This window comes from Melospiza georgiana, chromosome 1 (genome assembly GCF_028018845.1).
Source record: "Melospiza georgiana isolate bMelGeo1 chromosome 1, bMelGeo1.pri, whole genome shotgun sequence".
In the NCBI taxonomy this organism is placed as follows: Eukaryota; Metazoa; Chordata; class Aves; order Passeriformes; family Passerellidae; genus Melospiza; species Melospiza georgiana.
The window spans coordinates 977,069-992,652 of record NC_080430.1 but is presented as its reverse complement, the minus strand read 5'-3'; the positions used below and the strand labels follow the sequence as shown (position 1 = coordinate 992,652).

General features: G+C 53.0%; 1 protein-coding gene across 1 annotated transcript; it reads left to right on the top strand.

Moving 5' to 3' along the window:
- The first annotated feature begins 971 nt into the window (after positions 1–971).
- CDC25A (cell division cycle 25A) lies at positions 972–14,120 on the top strand. Its single transcript, XM_058045529.1, has 16 exons — positions 972–1,172; positions 2,867–2,946; positions 4,808–4,862; positions 5,232–5,264; positions 5,396–5,432; positions 5,803–5,904; positions 6,626–6,724; positions 7,340–7,474; positions 8,132–8,206; positions 8,770–8,919; positions 9,181–9,273; positions 9,727–9,789; positions 9,897–9,995; positions 10,940–11,070; positions 11,391–11,502; positions 12,821–14,120. The coding sequence occupies exons 1-16, from the start codon at positions 1,021–1,023 to the stop codon at positions 12,959–12,961; spliced, it is 1,557 nt and encodes a 518-aa protein (XP_057901512.1). The 5' UTR covers positions 972–1,020; the 3' UTR covers positions 12,962–14,120.
- Positions 14,121–15,584: the final 1,464 nt, after the last annotated feature.

Below are 15,584 nucleotides of genomic sequence, written 5' to 3'. Positions count from 1 at the left end.
GTGATGGTGGTCTCTGAGATTTGGTATGCTTGGGGAAAGAGCAAACACCCCACATATTTATCCAGGAACTGGCATTGTGTGACTGGCAGGGCTCAGGCAGAGCAACAAGGCTTGTGGGTCGTGTCCTGGAGATCTCCTGGATCCAAAGCGATCAGCTGGACACAGCAGCTTCTGGAATCACCAGAGAGACATGGCAGAGGATTTGCCAGGGGCTGGACAGCAAGATCTGCCAACCCTGTGCTGAGGAGAAGCTGCGTGTCCTAAAGAGTTCATGTGGAGTACAAGTGGGGGACTGTCAGTCTCTCTTCTCCTGCTCCTCTCTCCGTGAACCCCATCCTGGTGTCACAGGCCTGTGCCCTGCCTTATTTCCCCAGCCGCTCACCAAACCCCCATAAAGTGGCTTTTACAAAGTGGCTTTTGTTCTCATGGAGAGCTTATTTGAAGAGAAATTATATGGGAAGGGCTCTTTGAGGAGAAATGATATGGGAAGGGCTCTTTGTGTCAGCGAGGTGGTGTTATCTGCTGAATTTGTGCCTTTTTTCGTTCATGTTCCCCATTTTCCCCTCACGCCCAGGCTAAAGGGAGACGGCCGGAAACATGGCGGAAAATACGCGCCTCTGTGAGGCGGGAACTACATTCCCCAGCATGCAACGCAGAGAGCGATAACGCGGCGCGCCTGCTAGGGACACTGGGAAATGTAGTCCTCCCCCCGCACTGGCGCGCATTTCCCCCCCGCCGCTTCCTCGCGTCCCTATTGGTCCAGAGAGACGCCAAGCAACCGCCGTGGGCGGGGCCTGGCCGCGGCGCCGCCGTTCCTACTGGCCGGGGCGCGCGCGGTGGGAGGGGAGGTTTGAAAAAAAACAACCCGCCCCCCGCGGGGCTCCGCGCGCTGATTGGCTGAGCCGCGGTTTGGCGCCAGCTTCGGAGCGGGCGACGGGTACTGGTTGGGGTCAAAACGCTGCGGCGGCCGCGCTGTCGGCAGGGACGGGACGGCTGCGCTGGATTCCCGGTCCCCCTCCGATGGATCCCACCCCGAGCGTTTCCCACCGCCGCCGCCTCCTGCTTCTCTCGCCGGCGTCCCCCGCCTCGCCCGCCGTGGTCAAGGCGCTCTTTCAGGATGAACTCTCGCCTGTCTCGGACCTCCGCCTCACTATGGAGCAGCTGGGGCGCGGGTGAGTCGGGGCCCGGGCATTCTCGTTTTTCTCGCCGCTGTCCTGATCCCCCCAAAAAGTGAGATTTGGAGGCTTTACCGCCCGCTTCTTCCTCCTGCTCCAAAAGAGCTTCTTTCTCCTTTCCGCCATCCCCCCGAGCCCTCCCGGGCACTTTGTCTCCTGTCCAGAGCGTTTTGTTCCCCCTCCCGGACCCGAAGCGAGGCCTAGGGAGGCTCCCCCATATGTGAAACCCCCAGGGCCGCCTGGAGTCGTTTTCCTGCCGTCCCATCCACCCCCGTAATTCCCTCCCGCGCAGCGAAGCCTTTTGGAATTCCCGCCCGCCCCTCAAAAAAAAAAACAAAACAAAAAAAAAAAACAAAACAAAAAAACAAAAAAAACCTAAACTCCCCTGGGATGTCTCCATGCCCCTGTGAAGCCCCAAAGCCCCAGTTTACCACCCCCTTCCCCAGGCCCTCCGGAATGTCTCTGCTCCCTCCTCGGCCCTGCCTGCCCTCAGGAGAGCTCTCATTTCCTTCCCTGTCCCCCCCATTCCCCAAGGAAGGCCTCGGGGTGCTCCTCTGCCCTCACCCCCCAAAAACCCCAGCGAGGCCTCGTGGGTCCCTCCTTCTCCTTTCCCCCAGCCCCAGGGGAGGCCTCGGGGCTCTCTCGGTGCCCTTCTCCCCCCGGCAGTGAAGCACTGGGGGCTCATGCTGCTGCTCTCCCTCCAGCCCAGGCCTGCAGCACCCCTTCTCCCAGCCCTTCCCCCAGAAACGGCGCCTCCCGGAGCTGTTTCTTCTCCCCACGGCCACCCACGAGGCCTCAGTTGTAGCCCTCCCTCCATGTGTCCCTTGGTGTCCCCCGTCCCTTTGCTGGTGCTTCCCTCTGTTCTCTCCTCATGCCGCATGGATCCCCGCTCTGGGACACCTTTCCTGCTTCTCCCCTTCCTTCCTGAGCCCTTCCCTCTGTCCCACGAACCCCTTTGTGTCCCCCCCGTGTCCCCCTGGCTGCCCTGTCCATCCCAGCCCCGTTCCTGCTCTCTGCTCGGTGGCCCAGGTGCCGCAGCCTGTGCTGGCAGCTGCTCCCGTTCCCCAAACTGCAGCCACAGCTGCTCCATTTTGCTGCTCTCTGAACTCCTCTAATCCCATTATTCCCACAGCTCCTCCCTTGTGGGGCTCCTGTTTTGTCCTGGCCCACTCAGATCTCAATGACCCTCCTGGGTTTTATTTGTTGATTTTCTGTCATTCTCATTTCTGCCACCACCTGCTTTATGGCCCTTCCTTCCTTCAGATTCCCGGGATTCCTGCAGACCATGGGCAGTGCCCCCCTTGGAAGGTATTCAGCCCTTTGAATTTGGAGCCCTGGCTACTTTTTTTTTTTCTTTTTTTTTTCTTTTTTTTTAATTAACCACTTGCTGGAGCCTCACTCAAGTAGCTTTTCCCTTATATATGTGGCGCTCCATATTATTCTATTCTCTCTCAGCACTGAGGTTTAGCAGAAAAAACAAAATTTGGGAGGTAACCATCTAGCAAAATGGGTTTGAATTAGAACTTCGGCAATTTTCCCTTGAATTAAAGGGGTGGCTGCCAAAGAGGATTGCAGTTCCAGGAAGGACAACTGGGCTCTGGGAGGAATCCAGGTGATGCCCACCTGTGCTGTACCTAGCTGCAGTGTTGTGTTTCTTGCTTTTAAAGCAAATCCCAAACTTTCCTTTCCAGGCAGCATGAAAACCTGGACCAAGACATGGGAACCAAAAATGGATTGCACAGATCAGCCTCTTCAGAGTCCACAGACTCAGGTGGGGCTGCCTCAATTAACAAACACTGATTAGGAATTGGAAAACAATGCACTTCTGTGTGGCACCTGGGGTTTGGAGAGAGAACTGGCCCTTGGAAGGAGGGAGGCAGGTGGAAAATCCCCAGGAAACCTCTGCAGCTCAGGGCTTGGGCTGTGGATATAGATATATATAATTTATTTTAAATTTTTTTTTGCTATAATTGTCCTGGAGACTGCGAGCAGTAGGGAGGGAAAACAAGTCCTCCTTTTTTCTCTCTTGAAACCCAAACTGTGCCAGTGAGTGGCTCTGTCCTGTGTTCTCCTGTCACCCAGAGCTGGCTGATGATCTGAAACCCCTCAGTTCTGCTACTTCCTGGGAGGATTTCCTGTTTTTCACTCGAGTCGTTCTATCTGCGAAAATGAAATAAGCTCTCACCCCATAACTTGTAGATTCCCTCTGGTGCTTCATTGCTCCAGCTGAGGGAAATCACTGTTTCCACCTGGATTTATGCCCCATTTTGAGGACACTTTCAGCCTAAAAAAGAACTTTGTGAAGTGCTAAAGCACAAGTACAGCTCACATACCATGGAGCAGGACAGAGCAACCAGCCTTGCCAAATCCTCACTTTCTGTGGCTCCTCGGGAGTCCGTGCTGGAGTGACTCTGGATGTGTCTGAAATGCTCTGGGGCTGTAAAGCTGGGCTTGCTTTGTGCTTCTGAAGTGCTTCCTGTTAATCCCAGGACATTCAGATCTTTTGACTGCTTATTTTTTGGGAATGAGCCCCAAATTTCTTTGCAGGTATAACTAAAAACATGGCTTTTAAAAAAACCCTAAAGGACTGAATTGTTTATTAAGGTGTGTGTGAGAATAAACAGAGTCCTGAGTGCCAGCACTGTGTTCCATGTGACAGCCCAGGCAGGGCTTGGGGGCTTTTTTAAATTCTCAAGCACTGGCACTTGATGATCCACAGCCAAACCCATGGTGAGGAGTGGCTGTAACTCTTTTTTATTCTGCACTGAGGTCAGTGCAGGTGGGACTTTGCACATGAATTTCCTGGGTCTTTCTGTGGAAATGTGTAGCAGTGTGTTATAGTTCCTGGGTATGGATCAGTGGGAAATCTGTGATATCCCTGGGTATGGATCAGTGGGAAATCTGTGATATCCCTGGGTATGGATCAGTGGGAAATCTGTGATATCCCTGGCTATAAATGAGTGGGAAATCTGTGATATCCCTGGCTATAAATGAGTGGGAAATCTGTGATATCCCTGGCTATAAATGAGTGGGAAATCTGTGATATCCCTGGCTATAAATGAGTGGGAAATCTGTGATATCTCTGGCTATAAATGAGTGGGAAATCTGTGATATCCCTGGCTATAAATCAGTGGGTAATCTGTGATATCCCTGGCTATAAATCAGTGGGTAATCTGTGATATCCCTGGCTATAAATCAGTGGGTAATCTGTGATATCCCTGGCTATAAATCAGTGGGTAATCTGTGATATCCCTGGCTATAAATCAGTGGGAAATCTGTGATATCCCTGGCTATAAATGAGTGGGAAATCTGTGATATCCCTGGGTATAAATGAGTGGGAAATCTGTGATATCCCTGGGTATAAATGAGTGGGAAATCTGTGATATCCCTGGGTATAAATGAGTGGGAAATCTGTGATATCCCTGGCTATAAATGAGTGGGAAATCTGTGATATCCCTGGCTATAAATCAGTGGGAAATCTGTGATATCCCTGGGTCTGGATCAGTGGGAAATCTGTGATATCCCTGGGTATAAATGAGGGGGAAATCTGTGACATCCCTGGCTATAAATGAGTGGGAAATGTGTGGTATCCCTGGCTATAAATGAGTGGGCAATCTGTGTCTCCTGTGCAGGATTGGCTTTGGATTCTCCTGGCCCTGCGAGCTCCCACGATGCCATGGAGGACACGTGAGTGCCCCTGTGTGAAACCTGGCGTGGTTAACCCACCAACCCGGGCTGGTGAGGCCTGGGCAGGGCTTTCCTCTGCTGGCACAGTGCCCTGGGGCTCCCCTGCTGCCCCTCTCCCTGTGCTCCCGAGCTGGAATGCTGGGCTCAGCCCTGCCCCTGCCCAGGGCACTGCAGTGCTGCCTCTCAGCTGGCTGTTGTGCCAGCCACATGGCACTGGCACCCACCTGCAGCCTGGGGCTGCACCAAGGGCTGGCTGAATTGCACCTTTTGACATTTGGTTTAAGTCTGTGCCTTTAGAACCACAGAAACATTTAATTTGGGAAAGACCTCTAAGATCTTCAAGTCCAACCTGTGATCTTTTGCTTTTAGGTTTGAGAAAGCAATCAAAGCCAGCAGGCTGAAGTAAGTATAATTCTGTTTTAAATTCTTCCTCGGTGTCTCTTTTAGATTATGGAACTGGGAGGTGATTTCTATTCATGTCCCTGCCTTTTAAAGCAAAATGTTGAAATAATTTTGGTTCTTTTTTGTTGTAGCCTTCGAATACCTTTCAGAAGAATCCATTCCCTGCCAGTAAGTGAGAGTGGGATTGATGTTTTATACATGTTAAAGGGTTTAACATGGTTTTGGTTGAATGCATTTAGTTGAATACTTGTTAATTTTCTGGCTTCAACACCAGCTGCTGGGGTGCTTAATGTCAGAACTGCAGTTTGTAAATTCCCAATCTCACTTAATTTAGTGTGAAATTTCTGTGGTGTGGCTCCATCTCTGCTGCACTGAAGCGTTTTGGTCCCTGTACCAAGATGTCAGCAGAGGATTCCTGCACAGGGTGTGCAAAATCTGTATTCAGAGGCTTTCCAGCGTTTGTTAACCCCTTTAGTGCTTGAAATGTGCTTGTGCAAGGACTGCTGCACAGTCCTGAGCTGTCCCTTCTGTGTTGTAGCAAAGCCTGCTGGGCTCCAGCCCTGCTCTGAAGAGAAACCACTCTGACTCTCTGGACACTGATGCTTTCCAGCCTTTGGATCAGGATGAAAATAAGGAAAATGTGAGTGCTGTTTCCTGATGCCTGTGGGAGGGGAGGGACAGCTGGATTAGCACATCCCTGCCCAGGGAATGTGATGGGAAAGGATTCAGGTGCCTGCCAGGCTGTTCTTCAGGCACAGCCACCTTTAGCTGAGCTTTTCTGAAGGGAACTTGCAGCCCTGATCAGAGCTGTTGGCAGGTTAATGAAAATGGGGAAGGCTTTGCCCAGTTCTGCCTTGGTGCTGCTGACCCTGGCTCCTTTCTGGCTGTGGCAGAGGAAAATCTGTTCCCCTGCTTGCTCTGGGCAGGAGCTGCCTCCAGGAGGGGTCTGGGGAGGTCACCCCTGGCTGTCCCACTGCTGCCATGGGGAGCCCTGCTTCCTCTGGGGTTCAGTGTCCTGGGCCTGCCCTGGCTGCTGGGAATCCTGTGGGCAATGAGGTGTCAGTGCTTGGTGCCTCCAAGAATGATTTATTTATGCTGCAGAGAACTGGCTGACAGGAATAGAGAAGCCCTGAAGCCTGTAGGTGATGCCAAGAGCATAAATGCTGGATTGTGTTAGGTGAAGCACTGCTGTAACAACTTTAATTTGAAAACATTCACCTTCAGACTATTCTGTTGGCAGCAGGGAGCTTAAATCCAAAATGTCAGGCAGTTTAACAAAATGGAAAAGATAAAAGGATCCAAGCAGCTGAACACAGTTTGTAATTTTGGTAAAATGATCATTTTGCTGTTTTTTATTTCAGGAATCATTTGAGTTCAAGAAGCCAACCAAACCAGCTTCTCGTGGCTTCCGTGATGGGAGGGGTGTTCCTGCAGCAAGGCAGAATTCATCTCCAGCCCAGGTACTTGGTTCTTCTCAACTAATTCTCACCTAATTCTCTGCCCTCAAAATAACCAAATCAGGGTTCTGAAGTGGTGATGTCAGATAAATAAGTTTTTTTGCCTGCCAGATAAGATAATTCTTCTCACCTTTGGCTCATGAGAAATTTGAAACATTGTTCTGGGAAAGATGAGTCAGGACAGAGCTGGGGTTCTGCTCAGTAAGTGAAGGGAGCCTGGACATTGGTTTGGAATGACATGATCAGTAAAGCTGATACTGAATGTTCAGGCAGATGCATTTGGAACAACAAACCAAACTCTGTAAATGCAGCTGGGTTTTGTGTCCAGATGTGACATCCAGGGAGAAAATTTACCTTATTCATACCCTGTTGTTTAAAAAAAGCAACTGAAAAACCACTGTACAGAGCCAGAGCTGGGGGGCCAAGCCTTGTCTCAGCTGCCTGGATCCAGCAGCCCTTCCAGAATCCTGCTGATCCCTGCCTGTGCTGCAGCTCAGGGCTGGGGATGATGACCACGGTGTTCCTGCAGTGCAGGGAGCCCTGGTGGCCCCTCCTTGGCTGCAGCATCCTGCAGGGAGCAGAGGGAATGCTGTTAAAACTCCTTCTGTCTCCCCTCAGCTGCCCGTGGGGGAAACAGCCTCTGGGGAACAGGAGAGCTCCAGGGCAGCCTTCCTGCAGCAGCATTCCCTGCCCTCCTCGGAGAGTGAGGATGATGATGGCTTCATGGAGCTGCTGGATGACCAGGACTTGAAGGTGTGTGCAGAGGGGATGGGGTGGAGATCCCCAAATCAGCTCTGCCTGATGTGTCAGGGTGCCCAGACTGGGTTTTTGGCAATCACAGAGGCCCAGACTGCTCTGGGTTGGAAGGGACCTTAAAGCTTATCCAGCTCCAATCCCCTTCACACGGGCAGGGACATGTCCCACAAGGAGATTAATTAGTTCTCATCATCTTTTCTAACTCACACTGGGGTGCCTTTATCTTATAAGTGCTCTTTCCCAGTGCAGCCAGTGGGATTTGCTTGGGCTCTGAACAAGTGAATTATTTTTAGTTTGAGGACTGAGGGAATTATTTGAGCAGTTGGCATTTTTCTTTAGAAACTTGCTGAAAAAGTCAGAGGTGGTGATTGCTTTGAGCCACTTAGATACAAAACTGTAAACCCAAGGGAGTTTGAAATGCTGAAAGCCCTGGAGGCTCATCTTTGTTAATCAGTCAGTGAATTGATAAACTCACCTTGTCCAACACGTTTCTGCCCAGTTCCATTATTTCCTGAAGAATTGCACTGGGGATGGAGTTAAATCCCTGCAGCTGCTCTGGAGCTGGCTCCAGCTGGGCTGTGCAGCTGGGGCAGGCAGGAGCTGTACCTGCAGTGTGTCTGTGGTGGGGGTGAGCAGGATTTCCCTCTCTTGCAGAACGATGAGGAGATGCCCTCAGATGTGTCCAGCCTCTGGACGGCGCCGCTGGTCATGAGGAGAGCAGACAGCAGGGTGAGTGTGCCACAAGGGAGAGGGACTGTCACCCCCTGCATCCCTGAGAGCAGAACAAGCCCTGGCATAACCCCCTGAACAATTCCCTTGGGGCTGTTCACCTGGCAGACTCTGGCAGTGTGGAACAATTGGTGTTTATAGGAATAGAATTTCTTCTTGCACTTCATAAATGTGAGAAGATCTTGACTTCCCTTATCAGAATCTTGGCATATGTGGAATTCACTCTGCAGGGACTCACCTGGAATGCTGTAACCTGATGCTTTGATAACAGACTGGGAAAGGAGCTCCAGCAGAAAGCTCTTTAATCTCCTGATAAATTGGCTGCTAATTGATGTAGAGCATTTTGCTGGCTCTTTATCTTGCTTATGCTGCCCCAAGCTCCCCCAGTAACAAGTGTTACTGGAAATGCAAAGCCTGGATAATTCAGATTAACAGCCCCCTGTTGCTCTGCAGTGGTGGTGCCTTAAATGAGGCCAAGATTGGAATAATCTGAAAGCCTGAGTTGTGTTTATTTTCTTTTATAAACCTTTGCTGGACAACTCACCTCCTCTCCTCCCTCGCAGGCCAAGCGGTGCCGGCTGTTTGGCTCTTCATCCATGTCAAGCATTGCAGGAAGAACCACCCAGAAGAGGATGGAGAGGTCCCAGGAGGAGAATTCCCCAGGGAAAAGCAAGAAGAGGAAAAGCCTGCCAGGAACTTCTGAGGACTCCACGGTTGGTGGCTCAGCATCCAGTTTGTGACACAGAATTGAGGAGGGGACATGCAGAGCTGGGGTCTGGTTTGTGAAGGTTGGTGGGAGCTTTTCCAGGTGGATTTTGGGGCAGCAGTTCCACCGTGCTGAGCCTGAGCTCTGCCCCGAGCAGGGAAGCTGAGGGGGCAGTTCAGGGCTTGGCAGTGCACTCCAAGCTGTCAGCTGTGGGAAGCAGGGAACGGGATGTGTGTGTCCTCAAGCATCTCTGACCTGTGTCCTGCAGAGCCTGAAGCTGGTGAGGACCCAGCCCTCCACAGCAGAGATTGAGAGCATTTTGGACAGTGACCAGAGGGACCTTATCGGGGACTTCTCCAAGGTAATTCCAGAGATTCCATGGCCAAGTGTTTGAATGGAGTGTTTTAAGGGCCTCTCTTGGTGGGGATGTCTCAAACCAGCCCAGAAAAACACTTCCCTTTAGAGAGGCTCTTCTGTTCCCTCATAAACCTGCCTTGCTTCTTTGGACTTGGTCTTGGAGGTCTTTTCCAACCTTAACAATTCCTTGGTATTCAAACAACCCGGAGAGGCTGTTGGTGAGAAGGGGGTGGCCCAGGCTGGACACAAACTGATCCATTTGTGGTTAAAGCCCTATGAAATCCTCTAGTGTAGGAGCCAAAACCGAAATTCTGTGCCTGATTTTAGCATTCTTAGGAGCTTTAACTCCTGCAGAGGTTCTGGCCAGCAGGGTGTCTGTCAGAGAGTGAACTGCTGGATGCTGTTCTGTCACCCATGTGACTCACAGCTGGAATTTTCTCAATCCTGTCTCTTCCAGAGTTATTTATTTGACACTGTCGATGGGAAACATCAAGATTTAAAATACATCGACTCCGAAATGGTGAGTGCTCCAAGGGAGCCAGAAAAACTCTTTAGTGGGGGCTGGGGAACAACACAAAAATAACTTGAAACAACTGAACTCTGTTTTTTTGTGGTCTTTTTTCTCAGATTGTGTCTGTGCTGACTGGGAAGTTTGAGAGCTTCATCAAGCAGTGTGTGATAATTGACTGTAGATACCCCTATGAGTATGAAGGGGGGCACATCAAGGTATGTTGGCCCCATAAGAGCAGGGCAGGTGAAGCTGCAGCCTCGGGTCACTGGGATCCCTGTGGGGCTGATTTTTATCCAAGGCCCTGTGGAAATGTTATTCCTGAGGGGCCCCTCTGGGATCCTGTCATGTTCACCCACTGCTGGGTTTGGACCCTGAGCCCACACGTGGGTCACAAAGGGGCTGTTCCCTCACAAGAGGGGACATTCTGCTCTCTGTAAGCAGAGGAGCAGTGGCCCTCAGGGTGACAGAGGTTCCTGAGGAGGATGTGACACTCAGTGTCCAGCATCCTCATATCTCAGGAGGCTAAAATTGGAGTGCTAAACTTCATTTCAGTGACAGACTTCAAAGGAAAAATGGCTGTGTAAAACAGAGCCAGGAACAGGTCACCCAGACTCCTTGTGGTGCTTGAGCTCCTCTCAGGGCCTGGAGGGGCTCCAGCAGAGCTGCAGAGGGACTGGGGACAAGGCATGGAGGGACAGGACACAGGGAATGGCTCCCAGTGCCAGAGGGCAGGGATGGATGGGAGATTGGGAATTGGGAATTCCTGGCTGAGGAATCACACAGAGCCAGTTCCAGACTGTCCATGGTGTCCTGGTGGGGTTTGGAGCTGTGTTAGGGGAGGGTTCCAGACTGTCCATGGTGCCCTGGTGGGGTTTGGAGCTGTGCTGGGAGAAGGTTCCAGATTGTCCATGGTGCCTTGGTGGGGTTTGGAGCTGTGCTGGGAGAAGGTTCCAGACTGTCCATGGTGCCCTGGTGGGGTTTGGAGCTGTGCTGGGAGAAGGTTCCAGACTGTCCATGGTGCCCTGGTGGGGTTTGGAGCTGTGCTGGGAGAAGGTTCCAGAGCTGCTCCAGCAAGCCCCGATGAGGCATTGGTTCCCAAGGGAGTGGGGTGAGTTTGTGGCCGTTCCCCTGCACTCAGTGCTTGCACTGTGCCCTGCAGGGTGCCATAAACCTGCACATGGAGGAGGAGGTGCAGAATTTCCTGCTGAAGAAGCCCATCCAGCCGTCGGAGGACAAGCGCGTCATCGTGGTGTTCCACTGCGAGTTCTCCTCGGAGCGGGGCCCGCGCATGTGAGCTCCTCTCCCTGGGCAGGGCTCCCACTGCACTGGGAGCACTGGGAGGGGCTGGGCTGGCTCCCCTTGCTGGGCACGGCGTGGTTGGCACCTCTGGCAGGGGCTGGCACAGCCTAGGGGGTGAGGAGCTGTGCTGGGTCTGGGCTGGAGCACTGCAGTGTTCAGAGGGGAAAGGAAAAGCCTCTGAGCTGTGGGGCTGCTCAGGCTCTCCCTGATGGGCAGCACCAGCTCCTCCTCTGAGGGATGGGGGTTTTGGGATGCAGCTTTGGGAGTTCCTGGGTCAATGTGGGATTTAACACGGGGTTTTCCCCCTGCAGGTGCCGGTTTGTGAGGGAGCAGGACAGGCTGAGCAATGAGTACCCCAACCTGCACTACCCAGAGCTCTACGTGCTCAAGGGGGGCTACAAGGATTTCTTCTCGAGGTGCCAGGTGGGTAATGTGGATTTCTCACCCCTGGCAGTGTCCAAGGCCAGGTGGGAAGGGGCTTGGAGCAGGCTGGGACAGTGAAAGGTGTCCCTGCCCATGGCACAGTGTGGAACAAAATCTTTCAAGTCCTCCAACCCAAGCCTTTCTATGGTCTCTATCACACACGGATAAATAACATTAATTTCTTCCTACTCAAACTTCTCCTTGGGGCAGAGTGGTTTGGCTGGGGGGCTTTTCCTCCTCTCTCTCTTTCATTGGGCTGGTCCCAGAGCAGCTCAGCCTGTTTCATGTCTTGGAGCTGTCTTCCTGCCATAGCTGACGGGCTTTTCCACTTGTCTCAAGTAAAATAGAAGTGGTTTCTGCCCCTTTAGAACAAACTGTCACTCAGAGAAAGGATTTCAGCCTGCTCAGAGCAGGGGGGAAGACAAGGCTTGACAGTAATTGCTGGATAATAAATGGAAACCTGAGATCTTGTACAGTCCTAAACCAGCAAAATTGAAAACCTGAGTTTGGAGTTTGCAGCCTCTAATTGAGACAAGGAAACTAAAACCCACCCCCCAGCTCTTCCCAGCACTTTGGGGCTGGGATTTCTCCTGTCCTTGGCTCCTGCAGCATTTCCGTGGTCCCAGCACTCCTGGGCTCTGTCCTGGTGCTGTGACACAAACAGGCCTCAGCTCCTCATCCCTGGGAGGTGGGAGATGCCTGGCCTGGCTGGATGGGGCTGTCGGCTCCTTCCCTGAGGGATGTTGGCTCTCCCAGCCCTGCAGCTGATGGCAGCCAGTGCTGCCCGGGTTTTGTCTCCCCCTGAGATCTGCTGGGCTGAGGGACCCCCGGGGTTTGGGGTGTCCCCGTGGCCTTGTTGGGGCTGTCCTGAGGAGAGGGCACCGAGGCCTCAAGGTGGCAGCACGGGACAGCCAAGGGCAGCTCGGTGGGAGCCGGGAGCTGGCCTGAGGCACGCGGATCATGGAATGTTCAGGGCTAGAGGGGACCCACAGTGATCACTGTTCCCTAAATGCACGACCTTGCCGTGATCAGCCATCCTGCTCTGACCATCTGAGCAGGAACATCCTGCCAGTCTGTGCCTTGCAAGGTGAACTCTCAACCAGCTCAGCCCGTGTGTTCTGTGCCAGGAAATTTGGGATGAGAGCCCTGTACACAAAGCCCTTGTTTTGGTGGCTGTAACCTGAATCTCCCTGGGCTCTGTGTGTCTGCCACGCAGCTCCTGCCTGGAAGGGGGGTCTGTCCCTGTTTGCTCCTGGTGCTGGGATCAGGGATCAGCGCCCTGGTGCCACTGAGGTGACCCCAGCTCCTGTTTCCCCAGAGCTTCTGCGAGCCCCAGAGCTACCGCCCGATGCACCACAAGGACTTCAAGGAGGACCTGAAGAGGTTCCGCACCAAGAGCCGGACCTGGGCCGGGGAGAAGAGCAAGAGGGAGATGTACAGTCGGCTCAAGAAGCTCTGAGGGCTGCAGGGACCTGCAAGGACTGCCCAGCCTGGGGGCTGCAGTGGGACAGCCACATGTTCCTGTGCTCCCACCCCCTGGGCTGTCTCCTCCCTGGGATCACCTGGACCTCGGCCCCGCGAGCCGGATTCCGGCTGGGAGCTGCCTTGGGATTCTTTTGGTTACGTTGCTTCGTGAAAAATGTTGTGGCTTCTTGTGTTGTGTGACACCCCCAGATCGCCCAGGAAGGGTGGGGCCAGCCTCGTGGGGCTGGGCTCGGTGTCAGCACTGCCAGGGAATTGTAGTGCCTGTTAATTTTTTAAATGCTTAATTTTATTTAAATACAGTCAAATGAAGCCAATACCGCTGCGGTTGGATCATCTGGATTGTACTTAAACCTTGTTTCTGCTCCAGGGTGACCTGCTGGGGGGGAGTGGGGGGGTTATTGTTTTTCTCAATGCAAGTTTTGGTTCTGTGTAGCATTGTGGGAAGGAAAATGGGAAATATCCCACGATGGCTCAGGATTCCCACCTGGGCCAGCGCTGCAGGAAGCCCTGGGAGCCCATCTGAGGGAAACTGCTTATTGTTCATAAACATCACGTTCACCTCGTTCGCTCCAGGCTGTTTCATTTCATGGGCTGTCTGTGGTGCTTCTGGAGGAGTTGGTGTTTTGGTGGAGGGAGAGGTTTTGGGAGCTGAGGGGGTCCAGCAGTTGGGTGATCCCAGGACTCTGTTGGGTGATCCCAGGATTCTCAGTGGTGTCGCTGCTGCCTCTGAGCCTGTGAGTTGTTGTTCTTATCCTGAAATGCTGCCAGAGCAGATCCTGGCTGTGAGGGATCCCAGAAGCTGCTCTGACTCTGACACCTCTTCCTTGGGGGTGGCTGTGGGCACCTCTCCATCTGCCAGGAAAGGCAGGAGGTCGAATTTATCCATGGGGGAAGCAGAATTTCCTCAGCCGTGTTGGACCCCCCCAGCTGAGGAAGTTCTGCAGTCCCAAACTGCTTTGCTGCTGGTTTTGGGGTCACTTCAGCCCCAACTCCTAAATCCATCTTCCTCACACCAACTTCCAGGTGAAAACTGCTGCTCCTGGGAAGCTCCACATGCCTGGGAACTTCCTGGTTCACTCTGTTGTATCCCTGTCAAAAAATACTGAAATGGGGGTGCCTTATGTGGAATTTTAACTTGCTATTTTTTGAAACCTATTTCTTAAAACCTGCTGTTAATCCTTTTGCTCCCAAGAGGATTAAACTTGGAATTCTTTCTTGTTTAAAAAAAAAATGGAATTTGCTGTTTTCCCTCAGAGCTGACTCTCTTGAATGGGGAGATGATGAAATGTTAAATGAGAGGTGATGGTTACAATTTTCTCCCATTGCCTTGGGAAGGGTTGAACTCTGGGAAGGGGATTTGGGGTGCTGGAGAGTCAGGAAAGGTCTGAGTGCCCCAGACTGCCCTGTGGCCCAGCCCAGGGGTGAAGCCCCAGCTCAGCACCACAAGGGCTGGGCAGGATCTCTCAGTCCCACTCTGCCATCCAGCTGTTGCTCCATGGGAATGTTGAACTCCTCCTCCTGGCCAGAAAGAGCAGATGGACACTGGCCTGGCTCAGGCTGCTCCTCTCCAAGGTCACTCAGCTGCAGCACACCCATGGCAGCACTCCTGGTTCACAGCTGCGCTTCCCTCGCTCTGCTCCCTTGCCACCCTCCTGGTGCTCAGGCTCTGGGCTGGGTGGTGTGGCTGAGTCCCAGCAGTGCAGGGACTGGGAATGGCTGGAACCCCAGAGGGGCGCAGGGGAGCCCCCCCTGTCCCTGCCCACCTTGTTCTGTGTGAGAGGGATCTAAACAGGATCCAAACTCAAAACTGTAGGCACAGGGAATGAAGTCCTAAACCCCAAGTTACTGCCTGCACCTCTCCTTGTACAGGACAGGGATGATCTGCTTGCTCACAGTGGCAGAAGCCCAGGCTGGTGCTCGGTGCTTTCTGTGTCTTTGCTTGTTGCTTCCAGGATCAACTCCCAGAGCAGCTCCTGGATCCCTGGCAGTGCCCAAGGCCAGGTGGGAGCACCTGGGACAGTGGGAGGTATCCCTGCCATGCAGGCGGGCACTGGGTGGGCTTTGAGGTGCCTTGAACCCAAACCATCTGGGGTTCCACCATCGGGGCTGCAGCCCCCTGAGTGCCAGAGCCGTGTGCTCCCCTCACTCCATCCCTGCTGGGGCCAGTCACAGCTGAGCAGGAGGCCAACAATGGGGTCAGATGGAAAAGCTTCCCTGGAAATCCAGCACGGTGCCTCCAAAGCCTCGGGAGGCTCGGGCAGAGAACGGGGTGGGCTTTCCTTCCCCCTTCCCTCCATCTGTCACCCTGAAAACTGATGCTGAAAGCAGCTTAAACCTTCATCAGCCTCAGCCCCCAGCTCCTGAACGCTGCAGAGCTCGGTGCTTCCCCCTATACCCCGTTACCTTTGTGGCCTAAAGGACTCTCATGCTCTGTCTTTGGAGCTAATAAAGGCCAGCTGCAAAGGGCCAGCAGCTCCTGGAGCCCCTGCATTCCCTTGGGAATTGGCAGTGGGTGTTGGACATCCCCCCAGTGCTGCCTCAGGGGTGTTCAGGCTCCCTTAAGAACAGCCAAAATGTGATTTTGGCCATAACCAGGC

Coding starts and splice junctions, on each gene's coding strand:
- CDC25A (XM_058045529.1), top strand. CDS start 1,021: ATGGATCCCACCCCGAGCGTTTCCCACCGCCGCCGCCTCCTGCTTCTC. Junction 2,947..4,807: donor TTCAGAGTCCACAGACTCAG/GTGGGGCTGCCT, acceptor TCTCCTGTGCAG/GATTGGCTTTGGATTCTCCT. Junction 5,905..6,625: donor AGGATGAAAATAAGGAAAAT/GTGAGTGCTGTT, acceptor TTTTTATTTCAG/GAATCATTTGAGTTCAAGAA.